The sequence below is a fragment of the Prionailurus bengalensis genome, chromosome C1 (genome assembly GCF_016509475.1).
Source record: "Prionailurus bengalensis isolate Pbe53 chromosome C1, Fcat_Pben_1.1_paternal_pri, whole genome shotgun sequence".
In the NCBI taxonomy this organism is placed as follows: domain Eukaryota; kingdom Metazoa; phylum Chordata; class Mammalia; order Carnivora; family Felidae; genus Prionailurus; species Prionailurus bengalensis.
The window spans coordinates 106,743,062-106,758,451 of record NC_057345.1 but is presented as its reverse complement, the minus strand read 5'-3'; the positions used below and the strand labels follow the sequence as shown (position 1 = coordinate 106,758,451).

At 59.0% G+C, this 15,390-nt stretch overlaps 1 protein-coding gene across 6 annotated transcripts; it reads left to right on the top strand.

Moving 5' to 3' along the window:
- The first annotated feature begins 342 nt into the window (after positions 1-342).
- On the top strand, positions 343-14,958 carry CELF3 (CUGBP Elav-like family member 3). 6 transcript variants are annotated; one of them, XM_043576334.1, is made up of 14 exons: positions 343-388; positions 1,137-1,242; positions 2,465-2,547; positions 7,681-7,729; positions 8,166-8,294; positions 8,437-8,516; positions 9,394-9,537; positions 9,698-9,839; positions 10,120-10,269; positions 10,660-10,725; positions 11,001-11,129; positions 11,377-11,520; positions 12,186-12,323; positions 13,958-14,958. In XM_043576334.1, the coding sequence occupies exons 4-13, from the start codon at positions 7,681-7,683 to the stop codon at positions 12,311-12,313; spliced, it is 1,161 nt and encodes a 386-aa protein (XP_043432269.1). In that variant the 5' UTR covers positions 343-388; positions 1,137-1,242; positions 2,465-2,547; the 3' UTR covers positions 12,314-12,323; positions 13,958-14,958. The 6 variants fall into 6 exon arrangements, with proteins under 6 accessions (XP_043432269.1, XP_043432266.1, XP_043432265.1 ...); XM_043576331.1 differs by lacking the exon at positions 343-388 and having other exon boundaries at positions 470-1,242; positions 8,169-8,294; XM_043576330.1 differs by lacking the exon at positions 343-388 and having other exon boundaries at positions 470-1,242; positions 11,004-11,129.
- The last annotated feature ends 432 nt before the right edge of the window (positions 14,959-15,390 follow it).

Sequence of the window (15,390 nt, the reverse complement as noted above, 5' to 3'; positions counted from 1 at the left end):
GCCCCTCTCCTGGGTCTTCGCCTCCAGCACCGGGGACAGCTCCAGCCCCCGGAACAATGGACCCCACCTTAGGGCTCCTCTATAAATTCTCCATCTTAGTGTCTTGCCCAACTCGTGATTGGGGAGTAAGATGGGGGAAGGGTTATTATCAACAGGACCAGCTGCTCTTCTGGGGGCGGGAAGGGAGTCAGAGAGGAAGGAGATAGAAAGAGGGCGTGGCTCTTGTCTGGATTGTGCGTCCCTCTCCAGGGTAGAGAATTTGTATTCCACCCCTGAGACTGACATCACTGATGTCAGGGGAAAGGAGGTGGGAGTGGGGAGGGGGGTGTGGAGGGGGGAGGTTTTTGTTGAGGAGAGCGCGGCCGGAGAGCAGAGCTCCGGGACCCAGGTGACCGGGAAAGCAGGCAGCCCCAGCAGCGGGAGCAGCCGGCAGCAGCCCAGGCCCGGGGACCAGGGTGGGGGTGGGAGGGGGGCAGAGGGGAGGAGCTGAAGGGGGGCGGCAGGGCAAAAGGGACCCCCGGAGCCCTGCCGCCATCAGAGATCCAGCATCTGGCATCAGGGATCTTCGGACCCAGCAGAAGGATCAGCCACAGGGGAGGTGTCCTCCCGGGAAAGCCAACGAGAGCTCCACCTGCCCCACATCAGGAGTGCCCCCACCCCTGAAGCTGCTGGCAACCTACCAGGCCCCTCCCCCCTAAGCCTCCTTCTCCATCACCCTCCGCAGGCCCTTTCCCCCCTCCAGCTCTTAGCCCCCAGTCCCCAGCACCCCTGATACCACCCTGATCCTCCAGGTCCTGAGCACACTGACCCTCATCCTGGGATATCTGCCAGATCTCTGGGAGGGAGGTCATTTGTCTGGGCTATGCCCCCTGGTGGCATGACAGTGTCTGCCTAGACCCCTGACCCCTAGCCCTCAACTCCCTGGGCCTCCTTTGTGTGAAGACCTGCCCCTCTGCTCAGCACTGTGGTTGGGGGCCAAAGGGAAAGCCAGCTCCGGCTGGGCCCCGGCCCCCACCACTTGCCTCCTTGCTGGGCAGCTCCCCTTGGCCTTTGGGCCTCTCCCTGATCCCTTCGGCCCCTTCTCCTGGGCCGCCCCAATGAAGGAGCCGGATGCCATCAAGCTGTTTGTGGGGCAGATCCCGAGGCATCTGGAGGAAAAGGACCTGAAGCCCATCTTCGAACAGTTCGGTCGGATCTTCGAGCTGACTGTCATCAAGGACAAGTACACCGGGCTGCACAAGGGTGAGGGGTCAGGCCAGGCTGGAGAGGTGTCAGGGGTGGGAGGGGAGGCTAGGAGGAGGGGAAGCCAGCCTGGAGGGCCTGAGTGGCTGGAAAAGATGAATGTGGAAGGAAAGAGTTCAGGGGCTAAGGAGTCGATGGAAGGGCTGGAAAAGAACAGCCAGGGTGAGCAGGGACTCAGATGCAGGCCCAAGGAGGGCCTCTTTGGGGGAAGAGTTGTGGAGGGGGATGCAGAGATGTGGATCCTAGAGATGGGGGGTGGAGGAGTGGGGGTGGTGGTGGTGGTGGTGGTGTGGATGAACTCAAAGAAGGATGAAGGACCAAGAGATCTGGTTTGGGAAATAAGGAACCCAGTAGGTGCGCGCGCGCGCGCGCACGTGTGTGTGTGTGTGTGTGTGTGTGTGTGTGTCTGCGTGTATGTGTGCACACGCGGCTGCGAATGTTAGTGACCTCAGACATTATTGGGGTGGGGGTCAACGTAGTAAGAGTGGACAGGGACTGGGCAGGGCAGCTCCAGGACCCAAGAGAGGGACCTGAGAAGCAGGGTATGATGGACAGAGACTGGTACAGATCTGGGAAGTATGGGGGCAGGAAGTTAAGAGCGCTGGGCCAAGAGGCACTCCTCTGGCCTGTCCAGGGCTGTGCACTCTCACTAAGCAGGGTCAGGCCCCGGTCAGGACTTGGAGAGCTCCAGGCACTGGGGGTTGTGGTGGGGGTGGGGGCCGCTGTCTCCCCCTCCACCGGCCTAGAGACTTGTAGGGAACTGCTCTCCCCTTTTCTTCTCCTCTATCTCACTCTCCACCCTCCACCTGCCTCCCTCAGAGTTGGAGAGAGATGAGGAATTGGGAAAATGGAGAGGAGAGGGGTGATAGGGACCAAGATGGAGGGAGGTGGAGGCGAAGGAGAAGGGGAAAATAGGCCAGCTGTAAGGAAGAGAGGAACACATTGCGCACTTGTCTGGGCAGCACATGCTCCTTCTACCCCAACACCAAGCCCCCTCTCTGGATATCACCACCATATAAACCTCCCAGGCTCTGGGGCCCTGCCCCGAGACTCCCTGGGGCGAAATGTCTGGGCCCTCAGACAGGTCCCCACTCCCGCAGGCAGAAGGTGGAAAGAAGAGACAAGCCTCCCAGTCCTTAGTCTCACGGTGCGGGGAGACTTTTAGGGAAAGGAGACCAGGGACTCACCCCCACCCGGTCTCTTTGCCCCTGCCCCTCCTCAGGATGTGCCTTCCTGACATACTGTGCCCGCGATTCAGCCCTGAAGGCCCAGAGCGCCCTGCACGAACAGAAGACGCTTCCAGGGGTGAGTCCCATATTTGCAGGGCCAGGGGTCTGAGAAGGGCCCTAGAAGGGACAGGGGGCTCACCACCTTCCTGAGACATGGAGCTCATTTTCTACTTCCTCTCAACACCAGGAAGCACCCCTCTCCTTCTAACACCCCTCTTTATTGCTGAAGATGCATGCATTTTTCTACCTGGAGAGAAGACAGACAGCAATTAGCAGAGCAAATGTGACCTTTGTAAGGAGGAGATGCAGCCCTGTCCCCACTTCCCAACCTGCTCTTGGGGCAACACTTAGAGAGAGAATTCAGCTGGTTGGGAAGCATGGGGATAGACTTTGATCACCAAGTGTGCAACAAAATGAGCAGGAGGCACCCAGGCACTCTTGTGGCTCTGCAGGGGCAGCTGGTGCCTGCTGGACTTCCATCTTTGTCTGTGCTGGCTTCTGAACTCTAGCAGACTCCCCCATGTCTCCTAGGAAGAGCCTCGGGCATCAGAGTGGAGTAGGGCCCCGGTGGGCCCCGGGCTGGGGGTCAAGCAGGGTCAGGGGCAGGCCTCATTGCGGACGATGCCCAAAGTGTGCCCAGGGTAGCAGGGGTGCCTGCCCTCCGCCATTGCCTCTCTCCTGCAAGGTCAGAGCTCTTTTTCTCTTCTTCTGAGACAGGCTTGCAGATTGCCCCAGGCCTGGGCTGGCAGGGATGGAGAATCTTGGGCTGTCCCCAGTCATGCGCCTGGGGGGGAAGGATGTACCATTCCATGCTGCTGTCTGTCTGCTTCCGCTGTCTTCCGCCCTGTGAGCTCAGGATGTAGTACTGAGAGCTAACCCCACCCCTACCCTCCGCAAACATTTGCCTAGCACAACCTGGGTGCTGGAGACACACGTGTCACAGCCTCTGCCCCTTACCCCATGTGGGAAATGGAGAAAAAGACTGATTCCCCATCTCTTCCTAGGAGGGAAATAGACAGATGGGCAAAGAGGGTGGGGGCATCCAGGAAAGTTAGAACTGCTTCAACCACTCCCAACTTCAAACCTTCAGTAGGTCTGTGCCCCACCCCCTCCCCGTGGCCCTCAACCCTTGAATGCACAGGAGAGCAAATCTCGCAGCCAAGCTGGCTTTCAGCCCACTGCCTCATCCTAGCTGGTGGCCAGGCAGCCAGGACAGCCATTGCCCATGGAATCAAGGACCTGGGCGAGTGTGTGAGAAGGCTTGGGATCCAGGGAGCCCACAGGTGTGGGTGTGCATGCACGTGCGTGTGCCCTGCCAGGCTGGGTGTGTGGGTGTAGGTACACACGTCCCCGGGCAGCCTGGTTTCCATCACGTCACATCTCAAGTTTCCTTTCCTTCCTTTTCTCTGTGGACACCCTGACAGATCAGTAGTGTCTCCGGCTCTTTCTGTTGTCTTGCTCTCGGAGCCCCCCACCACAGGAACCAGAAGGGGCCAGGGAGAAGGCAGAGAGAAGAAGGGAGCCTAGAGTGCAGACTTGGTGACAGGGATGGCCTGGGGGTGGACATAAGCCCCCAGGGCCTTCTGTGCCAGCCGGGGCACCTGTCATGGGTCTGCCCCCTCCAGCTGCCTGTGTGCTCAGGCAGGGCTCCAGCTGCCCAGGGTGTAGAAGGCGCCACCTCCCCTTCCAGAAAAAATAGGCCCAGGGTGGGAGGTAAGGGAGAAGAGCGACTGGTTAATGATTGTCTAGCCCTGCCCCTGCGTGAGCTCTCAGGTGACACTGAGGCCTCCGCTTTGGCCCTTGCCTCAGGGGACAGAATCCAGGTTGTCCTGACAGAGCCTTATCTAATAGGAAATGGGGGATTCCGTCCTCTATAGGGCCCCGCATTCTGGGGGTTGCGGGGAGCAGATCAGGGCAGTCTAGGGGAACAGATGTCTGTGACCAGGCTCTGCCTACCCCTTTCTACCCACCCCCCCAGGTCTTTTCTCTGCCACCTGCCGTCCTGGCAGTGTTGTTTGTGCATGTGTGTGCACACAAGTGTGTATAGTGTGCCAGCTCTGTGGGAAGTTCTTCCTGCTGTCTAACCTCTACACCCTCCTAATATGGGCTCTTTCTGTTTTTTTTTTTTTTAAGAGATTTTATTTTTAAGTAATCTCTACACCCAGCCCAGGGCTCGAACTCACAACCCCGAGATCAAGAGTTGCGTGCCCCACTGACTGAGCCAGCCAGGCGCCCCAGTACAGGCTCTCTTTTACTGGGAGCATTTAGCTCTCTCTCCTTTCTCCTCATCTTTGTCACCCCGGAATCTGGAAGGTGCCACCATATTAGGGTGACGCTTAAGCTGCAAAGAGGAAGAATGGAGGCTGGGCCTGTGGCTGTCAAGCCCCATTTCCTTTTCTCTCGCCTGAGTATTCCCAGGAGGGGCTCTGCCAGAAGCCCCTGAATTCCTCCTGCCAGCAGGGTGTGGCCTCCTGGGGAGGGACTCTTCCTGCCTAGCCTGCCCTACCCCCTTTCCTTGGGCCCAAATCCCACTCTGGAGACATGGGCCCTCACTGTCGGCTCATTGTGGGGCCAGCGGACTCTGCCCCCATGGAGAGGACCCGTGTGCAGTCCTGGACACTTGGAGGAAGGAAGTCTGGAGCCAGGGATGGTAGAGCAGCAGGCCTTGCCCTCGGGAGAATCAGATTTGCTGGAAATAATGAGCTCTTCCTGGAAGTGGGGTCTTTGCTACTGGGGATGAGGATGAGGGTCTTATGAGTGACCAAGCTGGTGGGGGGCCTGAGTGATACTTGAAGTATAAATAGCTTCTTCTTCTTTGGGAGGCCCTTGGGAGGGCTTATCACCTGGCTGGGGGTGGCTAGGGAAGAGAGGCGCCCGGCGCCCGGCTCCCGGTTGCCAGGTAAACAGGGCCCAGCTGGACTCAAGGGAGGGGGCAGGTGTGCCCGAGCTGAGCTAACAAAGAGCGAGCTTCCCACAGGAAGTGCCAGGCCAAGAAGGAGAGGCTGGGCATGGGGCAGCTGCCTGTGAGGGAGTGAGGGGACCCTTCCATTCAGTGTGGTCTGTGCTGTGGCCTGTGCGCTTGCGTGTGTCTTTGTGTGAATCTATATCAGCTGATATTTATTGAGGTGCTATTTTTGTGCCTGGGAGCCTGTGCAGCAAGGGAATGGCATCCTTTCTCTCTGAGTCTCAGCCCCCCTCCCCTCAACTGGAACAGCAAATCCTCAGGGGCTTTTGGGAAGGGGTTAGTGTCAAGGAAAGAATTCCCTGATGCTGTGAAAGCACCCTGGTTAGGATTCTACCTCTTCTGTAGGGGGGTGGCTGGTGCTGAGGAGCACAGCGAGGGGGAGGGTACATGACTGAGAGCCCTGAGCATCTGACACCCCCCCCCACACCTCTCTCATACGTGCGCGCACACACACACACACACACACACTCCTGAAGAGATTGAGTCTCTCGATGGGATAATCCCAGATTGCTGGAGGATAAAGCTGGGGGCAGATTGGCTGGAGGATTTGTGGGACTGTGACCCACCTCCCCCAACCAGCTGCTCTCAGATCTATACATGGGGGTAGGGCAGGGCAGGAGTGTCAGCTGAGGTGGGACTTAGATTGGATCCAGGGCTGGGGATACCTCACCAGCAGAGTCCAGTCAGGCTGTCTGGGATGACCTGATGCTGGGGAAGAGGGTCCAGGATGAGAAGGGGCAGGAGGCAACGATCAATCCTGCCCTTCTTTGTGTGAGGCACACAAGATCTCCAAAAGGCTAGAACACTAGAGCTGCGGGGAACCTGACTCACCACCACCGGATCTGCCCCCACTGTTTTTAGATGAGGAAATTGAGGCCTTGAGGAGAAAAGTGACTTATCCAAGGTCACCCAGCTAGTGAGTGGTGGGGCCAGTCCTGAGTCCCAGGCCAGTGCCTTTCCTGCAGATACCTGTAGCCCCCCGAGAATGTAGATAAATGGTTTCTTTTGTTAATATTTATTTTTGGTCGCTGGAGCTAGGACTGCCCCACCATCCGATGAGCGGGGTGGGGTGACCAGGTCTGGCCCCGATGGTCCTAGTCCGCAATAGCAAAGTATTTTCAGACGTGAAACACTGAGTCCTTCCCCTCCCTCCAGTTCCAAAGGTGCTTCCCACCCTAGTTAAGGAAGTCAACCTGCAGGAGTCATTGCTAAGTCTTCTCACCAGACAAGAACATGGAGAGTGGAACTGGGGGGTGTCTGCATTTCCACGGGAGACTGAACAAAGGGAGTGAGAAGGCAGAGCTCTGGAGGACTTCAGAGTACAGGGAGGGTCTCACACAAGCACGGGACAGCGGTTCCTCCATCAGAGCCCTCTCAGCCGGGAGACACCAAGGATTTGATCTAGAGGAGGAAGGCATGGGAAGGGACAGTGTGGCCCAGCAGAGCCTGCTGGGCACACAGATCAGGAAGCTTGTCCTGGCCCCTCCCCCACCTCCCAGCCCCCACTGAATCTTCCACCCCCAGCACACCCTGTTCCCACCCCCCCCCCCACACACACGCTCCTTCTCCGGGTGTGTGGAGCAGCAGAAGTGATGACGTCACCACGGTCGCCAGGGCGACGGGAGGGATAAATCAGGCTGAGTGGGCGGTTGCCATGGCGCGCATTCTCCCGTTGCCACGGAGACTGGGCATCTGCTCCCTTTGTGCTGCCCGAGTGCCTTCCCCCTGGGGTCAAGGGGTGTAGGGGGGCAGAAAGAGAGGCAAACACACCTCTAGGGGTCAGAAGGAAGTCGGGCATCTGTGGGGTGTCCCTTGGTCTTGTCTTCTTCGGGGCTGCTTGATGGAGTGGCCTCTGTGGCTCCTACTTTGTAAAATCGAGGCAGCTCTTGCCGAATAGCCCTTTGGTTGGGCTCTGACTCCGAACCCAGGTCCTATGGGCAGTTCCATTCTCCCCCCAAAGAGAGCATCACTTATCCCTGGCCGTGTCACCTGAGGCCTCGCCGGAGCCTGGAGCCAGCCCCAGGAGCAGCCTCCTCTACATCCTCGCCTTCCACTGCCTCTAATCCGCTCAGGTCCTAATCCTAAACAAGATTAGGCCCATCCCTTTCTTCCCATCAGCAATTTAGGGCCTGGGGTTTACTCCCTCTAGCTCTCTGCAGGTTCCGGCCTGGGGAGGGCTCTTGGGGGTGTGGGGGGGAGCTCCAAGCAGGTCCCCAGCAGTTGCCTTCTCTTCTCCCCTTTTAGATGAACAGGCCGATCCAGGTCAAGCCAGCCGACAGCGAGAGCCGAGGAGGTAGGTTCTGGACCTTTAGACTTTGGATTCAGTCGTTCACCACCAACCTGCAGGCCCCGGGGCTTGAAGAAGCTGAGGGACAGCCTCTCTGGAGGAAGAAAATCTGAGAATTCCAAAGGGTTCCCAGTCACGGTGGGGACTGGAGGCAGTGTGGCCGGAGGGGATGTGATCCAGCCCACTGTCGAAATGCCAAAACCGAAGCCTGGGGAAAAGTACAAGTCCTTCAGAACCGGGCTGAGCGCTCAGTGGAACTGGGCCCCATTGTCCCAGACATCACCAGTGTCACACGCTAGAAGCATTAGTCCCATGGTTAGGGGAGCCTCTGCAGCTCCAGGGAGTTGCTGAAGTTCATGAAAGGGCAGGATGTCTACCTGTCCTGAGCGGAAGTAGCCAGGAGGCCCTGAACATGCCCCTCCTCCTGTGCCCTACCCCCCAGAAGACCGGAAGCTCTTTGTGGGGATGCTAGGGAAGCAGCAGACAGATGAGGACGTCAGAAAGATGTTCGAGCCTTTTGGGACCATAGACGAGTGCACTGTGCTCCGGGGGCCAGATGGCACCAGCAAAGGTACCCAGTCGCTATCCCTTCCCCAACTGGGCCCTCTGGCCTTCCTGCCCCTCCCCCATCGACTCCCCCGGGGCAACGGGGATGGTGGGGACCCGTGAGGGTGGGCACTCACCCTTTTCCTCATTGCTCTTGAATCCTGTAGGCTGCGCCTTTGTGAAGTTCCAGACACACGCTGAGGCCCAGGCAGCCATCAACACCCTTCACAGCAGCCGGACCCTGCCAGTGAGCACCCCCACTTACATTCACATTTCAGATGGCATCTTCCCACTGTGACCCCTAGCCCTGTCCCTTACCTCCTAGCCTTGCCATCCTCTCTGGCCTCCTCCACTGCTCCACCTCTCCATCTTCCGTCTCTTCTCCCACCTTCCCGTACCCTCATCCCCACCGGCTGGGCATCTGAACACTTGCTTAGAGGCCCCGTGTGCCCTCTGCACATTAGCAGAGGGTCAACCCAAGGCACCTGTGGAGGGCTCTCCAGCAGAGCACACATCTCAAATGGAACTAGCTGGCTCCAAAGCTTCCTCGGCAGAGGCAGGGCAAGGCTTTAGCAGGAACTTGGTCCAGACGATGCAACACTGGGGAGAGCACTGCATTCCAGATTCTGAGATTCTACAACAGTTCTTGCAAATGTTCTTGGGCTGGGTTTTTATTTAGTGCAGGGTGGTATTAAAATGTGAGGTTTCATCCTCCGAGCACACCACGAGGACTGGGGTGCAGGGGTAGGAGTCACGGTGGGGGGCTGCGGCAGCTACAGGCACGACCAGCCTGAGATTAAACATTTGCTGTAGTTGATCCACCCTGGGGATAACTTCTGGCCCAGATGCCTCAGGGAGAGGCCAGGGATGCCCTTTGGATTCTAGTCAGCCTTTCCCTTTTCAAGCACATGGCTTCAAGTTCCTCAACTTTTTCTAGTGTCTGGCACACCCTGGCACAGGGGGAGAGTGGGATTAAAATCTCCACCTTTGCCAGAGGCACAGTGATGGCTGCTCTCCCAAAGAGGCCAAGCCTTCATGGGCGGAACTGAGGCTGGGTCCTGAGGGCTCTGGGAAGGAAAGACCCCAACCCTGTCCCTCTGACCACACATGCGGCCCACGCCCAGGGTGCCTCGTCCAGCCTGGTGGTGAAGTTTGCTGACACAGAGAAGGAGCGAGGTCTCCGCCGAATGCAGCAGGTGGCCACCCAGCTGGGCATGTTCAGCCCCATCGCCCTGCAGTTTGGAGCCTACAGCGCCTACACCCAGGCCGTGAGCACTGACCCCTGGTGCTGGGCACAGCCTGTCCCCAGCTCCTCCTGGCCTCCGGGACCCACCCCCATCCTCCCCGTGTCAAGGCCCAGGGTTGGGAGGGGAGCCGGGCCAGGCACAGGGGACCCAGCCCCGCTGTCCTCTTTTCCCCACCCCCCAGCTGATGCAGCAGCAGGCAGCCCTGGTAGCGGCTCACAGTGCCTACCTCAGCCCCATGGCCACCATGGCTGCCGTGCAGATGCAGCACATGGCTGCCATCAATGCCAATGGCCTCATCGCCACCCCCATCACCCCATCCTCAGGTAAGGCCCGGGCAAGGCAGGCTGGGCTGGTGTGAATGGGATGATGGGATGAGTCGGATGAACTACCACATGGTGTGGGGGGCAGTGGGGGGTGGGACACAGGGCACTCCTTGAGGGGAGGCCATGGATAGGGTCTGGAAGGGACTTCGGGGCTGAGAGCAGCCTGCTTCCTCCCTTCTGCCCTCAGACTTGCTGACTGGTTCTCTGCGTGTGTGTGTGTGTGTGTGTGTGTGTGTGTGTCTGCGTCTCTGCTCTGCTCTGTCGCTCCCTCCTCCCCCAGGAACCAGCACCCCTCCTGCCATGGCCGCCACGCCCGTCTCTGCGATCCCTGCCGCCCTGGGTGTCAACGGCTACAGCCCGGTGCCCACCCAGCCCACCGGGCAGCCTGCCCCCGATGCTCTGTATCCCAACGGGGTTCACCCCTACCCAGGTGGGGGTCTCCGCCTGCCCACCCCTCTCCCCAGCAACCATCCAAGCCGCCACGCCCCCTGCCGGCAGACAGCTGTGACACACCTTCCGGCCCCAGGCCTCGGGGTTAGAGGGTGCTTTCTCCTGCTCTGTCCTCCCTGGGCAAGGATGCTCCCTCCTGTCGCCAGCCAGAGAAGCTGAGGCTTCGGCCAGGGTTGCACAGCCAGTCACAGACTCCAGGCTCTGTGTGTTGGCGCGCTGTCCTGTCCTGCGTGGCCATCCCCCCCTGCTGTCCCCCCCCTCCGTCGTCCCCCCCCCCACCCGCTGCCATCCTGCCCCTCCGGCCGTCTCCCCCCCCCCCCCCGTGCTCTGCACCCCGCCCCACCCTCACAGTGGGTGCCACCCTCCCCAGCCCAGAGCCCCGCGGCCCCCGTGGACCCCCTGCAGCAGGCCTACGCGGGGATGCAGCACTACACAGGTGAGGAGCCCCGGGCCCCTGACAGGAGGGACCAAGCAGGACGGGGGCTGGGCTTTGAGGCGCCCTGCCAGCTACCCCTTCAGGCTTCCTGACCACGGGTCCCACCTTTAGGGGCAGGGCACCCAGAGTCACAGGCAGCCCCTTTCCTGCCTCCTCTCGGCCCTGTCGACCTCACTGGCTTGGGCTATCGGGGAGGGAGATGGGGTGGCCAGAGCGTGCTGAAGGCCAGGGGGATCCCGGGACCCCCATTAGCTCCGTCTGTTTTCCTACCCCAGCAGCCTACCCAGCAGCCTACAGCCTGGTTGCGCCCGCGTTCCCACAGCCTCCTGCCCTGGTCGCCCAGCAGCCCCCCCCTCCTCCCCAGCAGCAGCAGCAACAGCAGCAGCAGCAGCAGCAAAGGGAAGGTGCGGCCTGGGCGGGTCCCCCCGGCTGCCAGCCTTCAGGGATGGAAAGTGCCCTTGTCTGGGCTGGGGACTCCCTGTCGCCTGCTCCAAGCCTGGCTCTGTCCCCTCGTGTGGGAAGAAAGCGAGTGGGGATGAGGTGTCTGGCACCACACGTACGCAGGGGGCTGGGACTGGAGGGTCCTTCAGGACCTGCTTTCCCTGGGGCCAGTCACCGAGCTCTTCCTCTGTCTCTGCTGCTGCCACCTAGGCCCTGACGGCTGCAACATCTTCATCTACCACCTGCCCCAGGAGTTCACGGACTCAGAGATCCTCCAGATGTTTGTCCCCTTTGGCCATGTCATCTCAGCCAAAGTCTTTGTTGACCGGGCCACCAACCAGAGCAAGTGTTTTGGTAAGAATAGGACGATCCCAAACCCGAAATATGGCACGTGTTGGCCACACTCCAGACGAGGACAAGGTCTGAGACGTTGGAAGGCATTTAGGGTCGCGGTGGGCCCAAACTTTGAAACCCAGATTGTCCCAGAGTTGGAAAGAACCATTCCTTACGCCCGCGACATCCCATACCAGCTGCTGTCCGGGCTCAGCCCGTCCTCCAAATGCCACAGCTTCGCCCTTTCTCCTTGAGCACTGGTCACGTTCATGCTCCGTGAGGTCTGGAAGAGGCTCAGCAAGTGGAGTTTTTTGCCTTCGAGTCTTTGAAAGGTTGCTTCAGGGGAGAAAGGGTTTTGTCCTCCTTGCTTGAGGGGTCATGTAGGGCCAGAAGGGGTGTTTGCAAAAGGCAGGTTCAGAGTTATCCAGGCTAAGGCAGGGGCTGCCCTTCAAAGAGTGCCAGAAAGACTGTCCTAGTGCATGTGACTGGCTGGACTGCATTCATTCACTCAACCCATCGATCAGCAGCTACCCATCAAATGCCTACCATGTGCCAGGCAGCTCTCCAGGCATCTGGGATCCCTGGAGGAAGTAGGGTGGTGCCCGGGAACCAAAGAGCACGTTCTGGCCCTAAGCACAGGCGAGTGAGGCGAGCTTGGGCCGGGCCTTATGCCCCTCTCACCTCAGGCTTTGTGAGTTTCGACAATCCGGCCAGCGCTCAGGCTGCCATCCAGGCCATGAACGGTTTCCAGATTGGCATGAAGCGCCTCAAAGTCCAGCTAAAGCGGCCTAAGGATGCCAACAGGCCCTACTGAGGGCCCCCAGGTGGGTCCTGCTCCCGTCCTGTGACCTCTCCAGCTCCCGCACACTGAAGCCAGGGCCCTCACTCGGACTGCCCCACCCCCTATTCCCTCAGCCTCGGGGATGCCCACTCCCACCCCGCCCCTGATGCTGGGCACTTGAAGCAGGGATCTGGTATCACTCCCTCCACTACTGTGTTTCAACCACCTGAGTTATTCTCTCTCTCTCTCTCTCTCTCTCTTACACACACACACACACACACACACATACACACACACTGTGACCCCAGAGGGAGCCAAGTCTGTCTATATCTGTGTCTACTCCCCAGATCTTCCTCAGTATCTGGTCTCGTTTGTCTGGTCAGTGTCCATGTGTTCGTGCGTCTCTCTCTGGTTTTCCTTTGGGTCAGAGTGGAATTAGGGGAGTAGAGTTGGGGGGGGGGTGCAAGGGGGCTGGCTGAGGATACTGGAGGGTCCTAGAATCATGGCTCCTGGAATATACATTCTCCTGAGAGGTGGGGACATCAGACCTTCGGTGCCCTGGACTCCAGGTAGTATAGACTCTGGATTCTTATGTAATACAGACCCATGGGACAGTGGAGAGTTCACAGAACAGACTGGGGGAAGTCCAAGCTTCAGGCCTCCCAGGAGCAGCTTCAGTTCAGGTGGAGGAGGCCAAATAGAATGCCGGACTGCCTGAATTTTACGGAATGGGTCCCCTTCCCTGCACTGTCCATCACCACCCCACAGCCTCATGGCCTCAGAGCCGTGAACTTTGGTGACTTTTGTGTTTAATTTCCTTTGGGCCAAACCCCTGAAAAAACACAACCCAAGAACAATACCCACATTTTCTGTTTCTCCCCCTTTCCCCCCAATCCTGGCTGCTTAACTCCCCCCACCCTGGGGGCCCCCCAGCCCAGGGCCCGTGTCCATTGTCGGCCGAAGCCCCCATCCCCGGACCCCTGCTCCGGGCCCCTGTAAGTTGCATGGAACGAGCGTGTTGTCTTTGGAGCCGATTGTTTGTTATTTGGGGAGGGGGCTGTGGAGGGAAAGCGCCCTTCAGCCCAGGGTCAGGGCCGGGGGCAGCTCGCGGGATGTGCTTGGTCAACAGTGGTTGGTGACTGTGGTCTGTGTTCTGTGCATTTCTCTCTCGCTTTCTTTGTTCCTTTCTGGAAAGGAATGAGAGCGCTCTCCAGGGGCTGGGGGGGGTCTCAGCCCTCAAGTCTGCAGCCCCAAGCCCAGTCCCAGGCCCTCACCTGGCCGCCTTGCTCTTTCTCCAGGTGTCTGTCCGCTGCCCCTTCTCCTCCTTTCTCTTAGCTGTCTCTGCCTGCCTGCCTGTTGTCTCACTCCTTTGCTTTGTCCCCTCCAGTCCCTGTCGCCGTGTCTTCCAGCCTTTCTCTCATGGGCTGTGCGAATATCTCCTTCTGAATGTCCTTTGGTTTCTTGTATCCTGGGCCCTCTCCCTCCTGTCTCCTCAGTCCCTGCCCCTTGTCCAACAGCTGGGGGGCTCCGTTTGGACTGAAGCCTTCCCGATGACCTGCCCCAGGCGGCCCCATCCTGTACTGCGTCGGCCAGCCCAGCTACCTCTTCCCCCGCAGGGCCTGCAGTGCACTGGCTCTGTCTTCCCCGCAGCTTCACTCACGTCTCCTTCCTTTGCAGGTCTGGAGACACCAGAGGAAGGGGCGCCACACCCCGCTCCCCACGACTGGCCCCAGCCCTCTCTGCACACCTGCCCAGGGCCTCCATGGGGCTCTGGGGCAAAAGCTGCTTCATAGCCCTGGGGGAGCAGGACACCGGCCCATCCCAGCACCCCATTCCTCCTGAAGGGCCTGTTTCCTCCCAGGTGCCCTTTTGGCCTTTGTGAGGGACCAAGGGACAGGCTCGAAGGCTCTGGGGGATCTGCCTTCTGCTGGGGCTCCTGTGGTGACCTTCTGGCCCAGCTTTCGCACTTGCGTCCCCCACCAGCGGGCCTGTGGCCCCGGGAGGGCAGCGGGGGCCTCCCACAAGCTCCCCACCTCACCTTTGCCCCAGCCTCTTCCCCACCTTAGGGGTTTCTCAGAAGCTGGTTCTACACTCCCTGCCACCCTCAGCTAGAGGTAGAATATCCCTGGACCCTGGACCCTGGGCCCCCGGCCCTAAAACTCACTGCCTCCCCCATGGGCCCCTCTAAGGAGGGTGTGGGGGAGCCCTGAGGGCTGCCTCTCCACCAGTCAGCCACAGAGACCCTCCTCCTTTCACGAGGAAAAGACTTCCCGCGAACCCCTAAGAATGTTTACAGTCTCTGCTGGTCCCTCCGTGTAAATACCACTACCACCGTGCGTTATCCAGCCCGGCCCGGCCCGGATGCTGCCACCTCTCTTTCTGGGAGTTTAGACAATGTTTCCCTTGGATTTTTTCTCTCTCTTGATTTCTCCCTTTGCTTTGGGGGTAATTGGGTGTTTGGGAGGAGGGGTGTGGGGAGGGTGACAGGGGTTTATTACCTGATCATTTTCTTTAGAAAGAGGTTTTAGGGGAAAGAAACGGGTGGGGGGAGGGAGTGGTAAGGGGAGACTGGGGAGTCCGTTTCAGACACTTCTCTATGCTTAACTTATTTATTTATTGCATTTTACTTTTAAAGAGTTGGTCTTTTCTGTCTAAATAAAGAAAACAGTTTAAAAGCATCAAGTGAGAGTCTTGGAAGATTGAGGGTAGGGGATTTTGTGCACTGGGGAGGGGAGGAAGGGAGGCATAGGAGAGAAGCTTGTCAGGAGGGTCCAAGACCTTTGAGCAGGCCCAGGCCTTGGCTGGCTTCACGATCCCATTCTTCCACCTTTCTTTAGGGCTTAATTCTAGAATGCTCTGTGGCAAGAAAGCAGGTCAACAGGCCTCTTGTGTCCAGTCCTGTCCCTCTGAAGGCTGTGGACTTGAGTCTCACGTTCCTGATCCCCATTTCTCTCCCTTGTTCACGGGGGTGAGCTGTTACTGCACCCACCAGTGGGCATATAGGGATCTAAGCCTTTGCTCTGTGAATTCTGTGGAAGGCCCTTCACATGCATTTCCTCATCTAACCTCCCAACAGCCCTGTGAGGCAGGATATAATTTTACAGACAGGT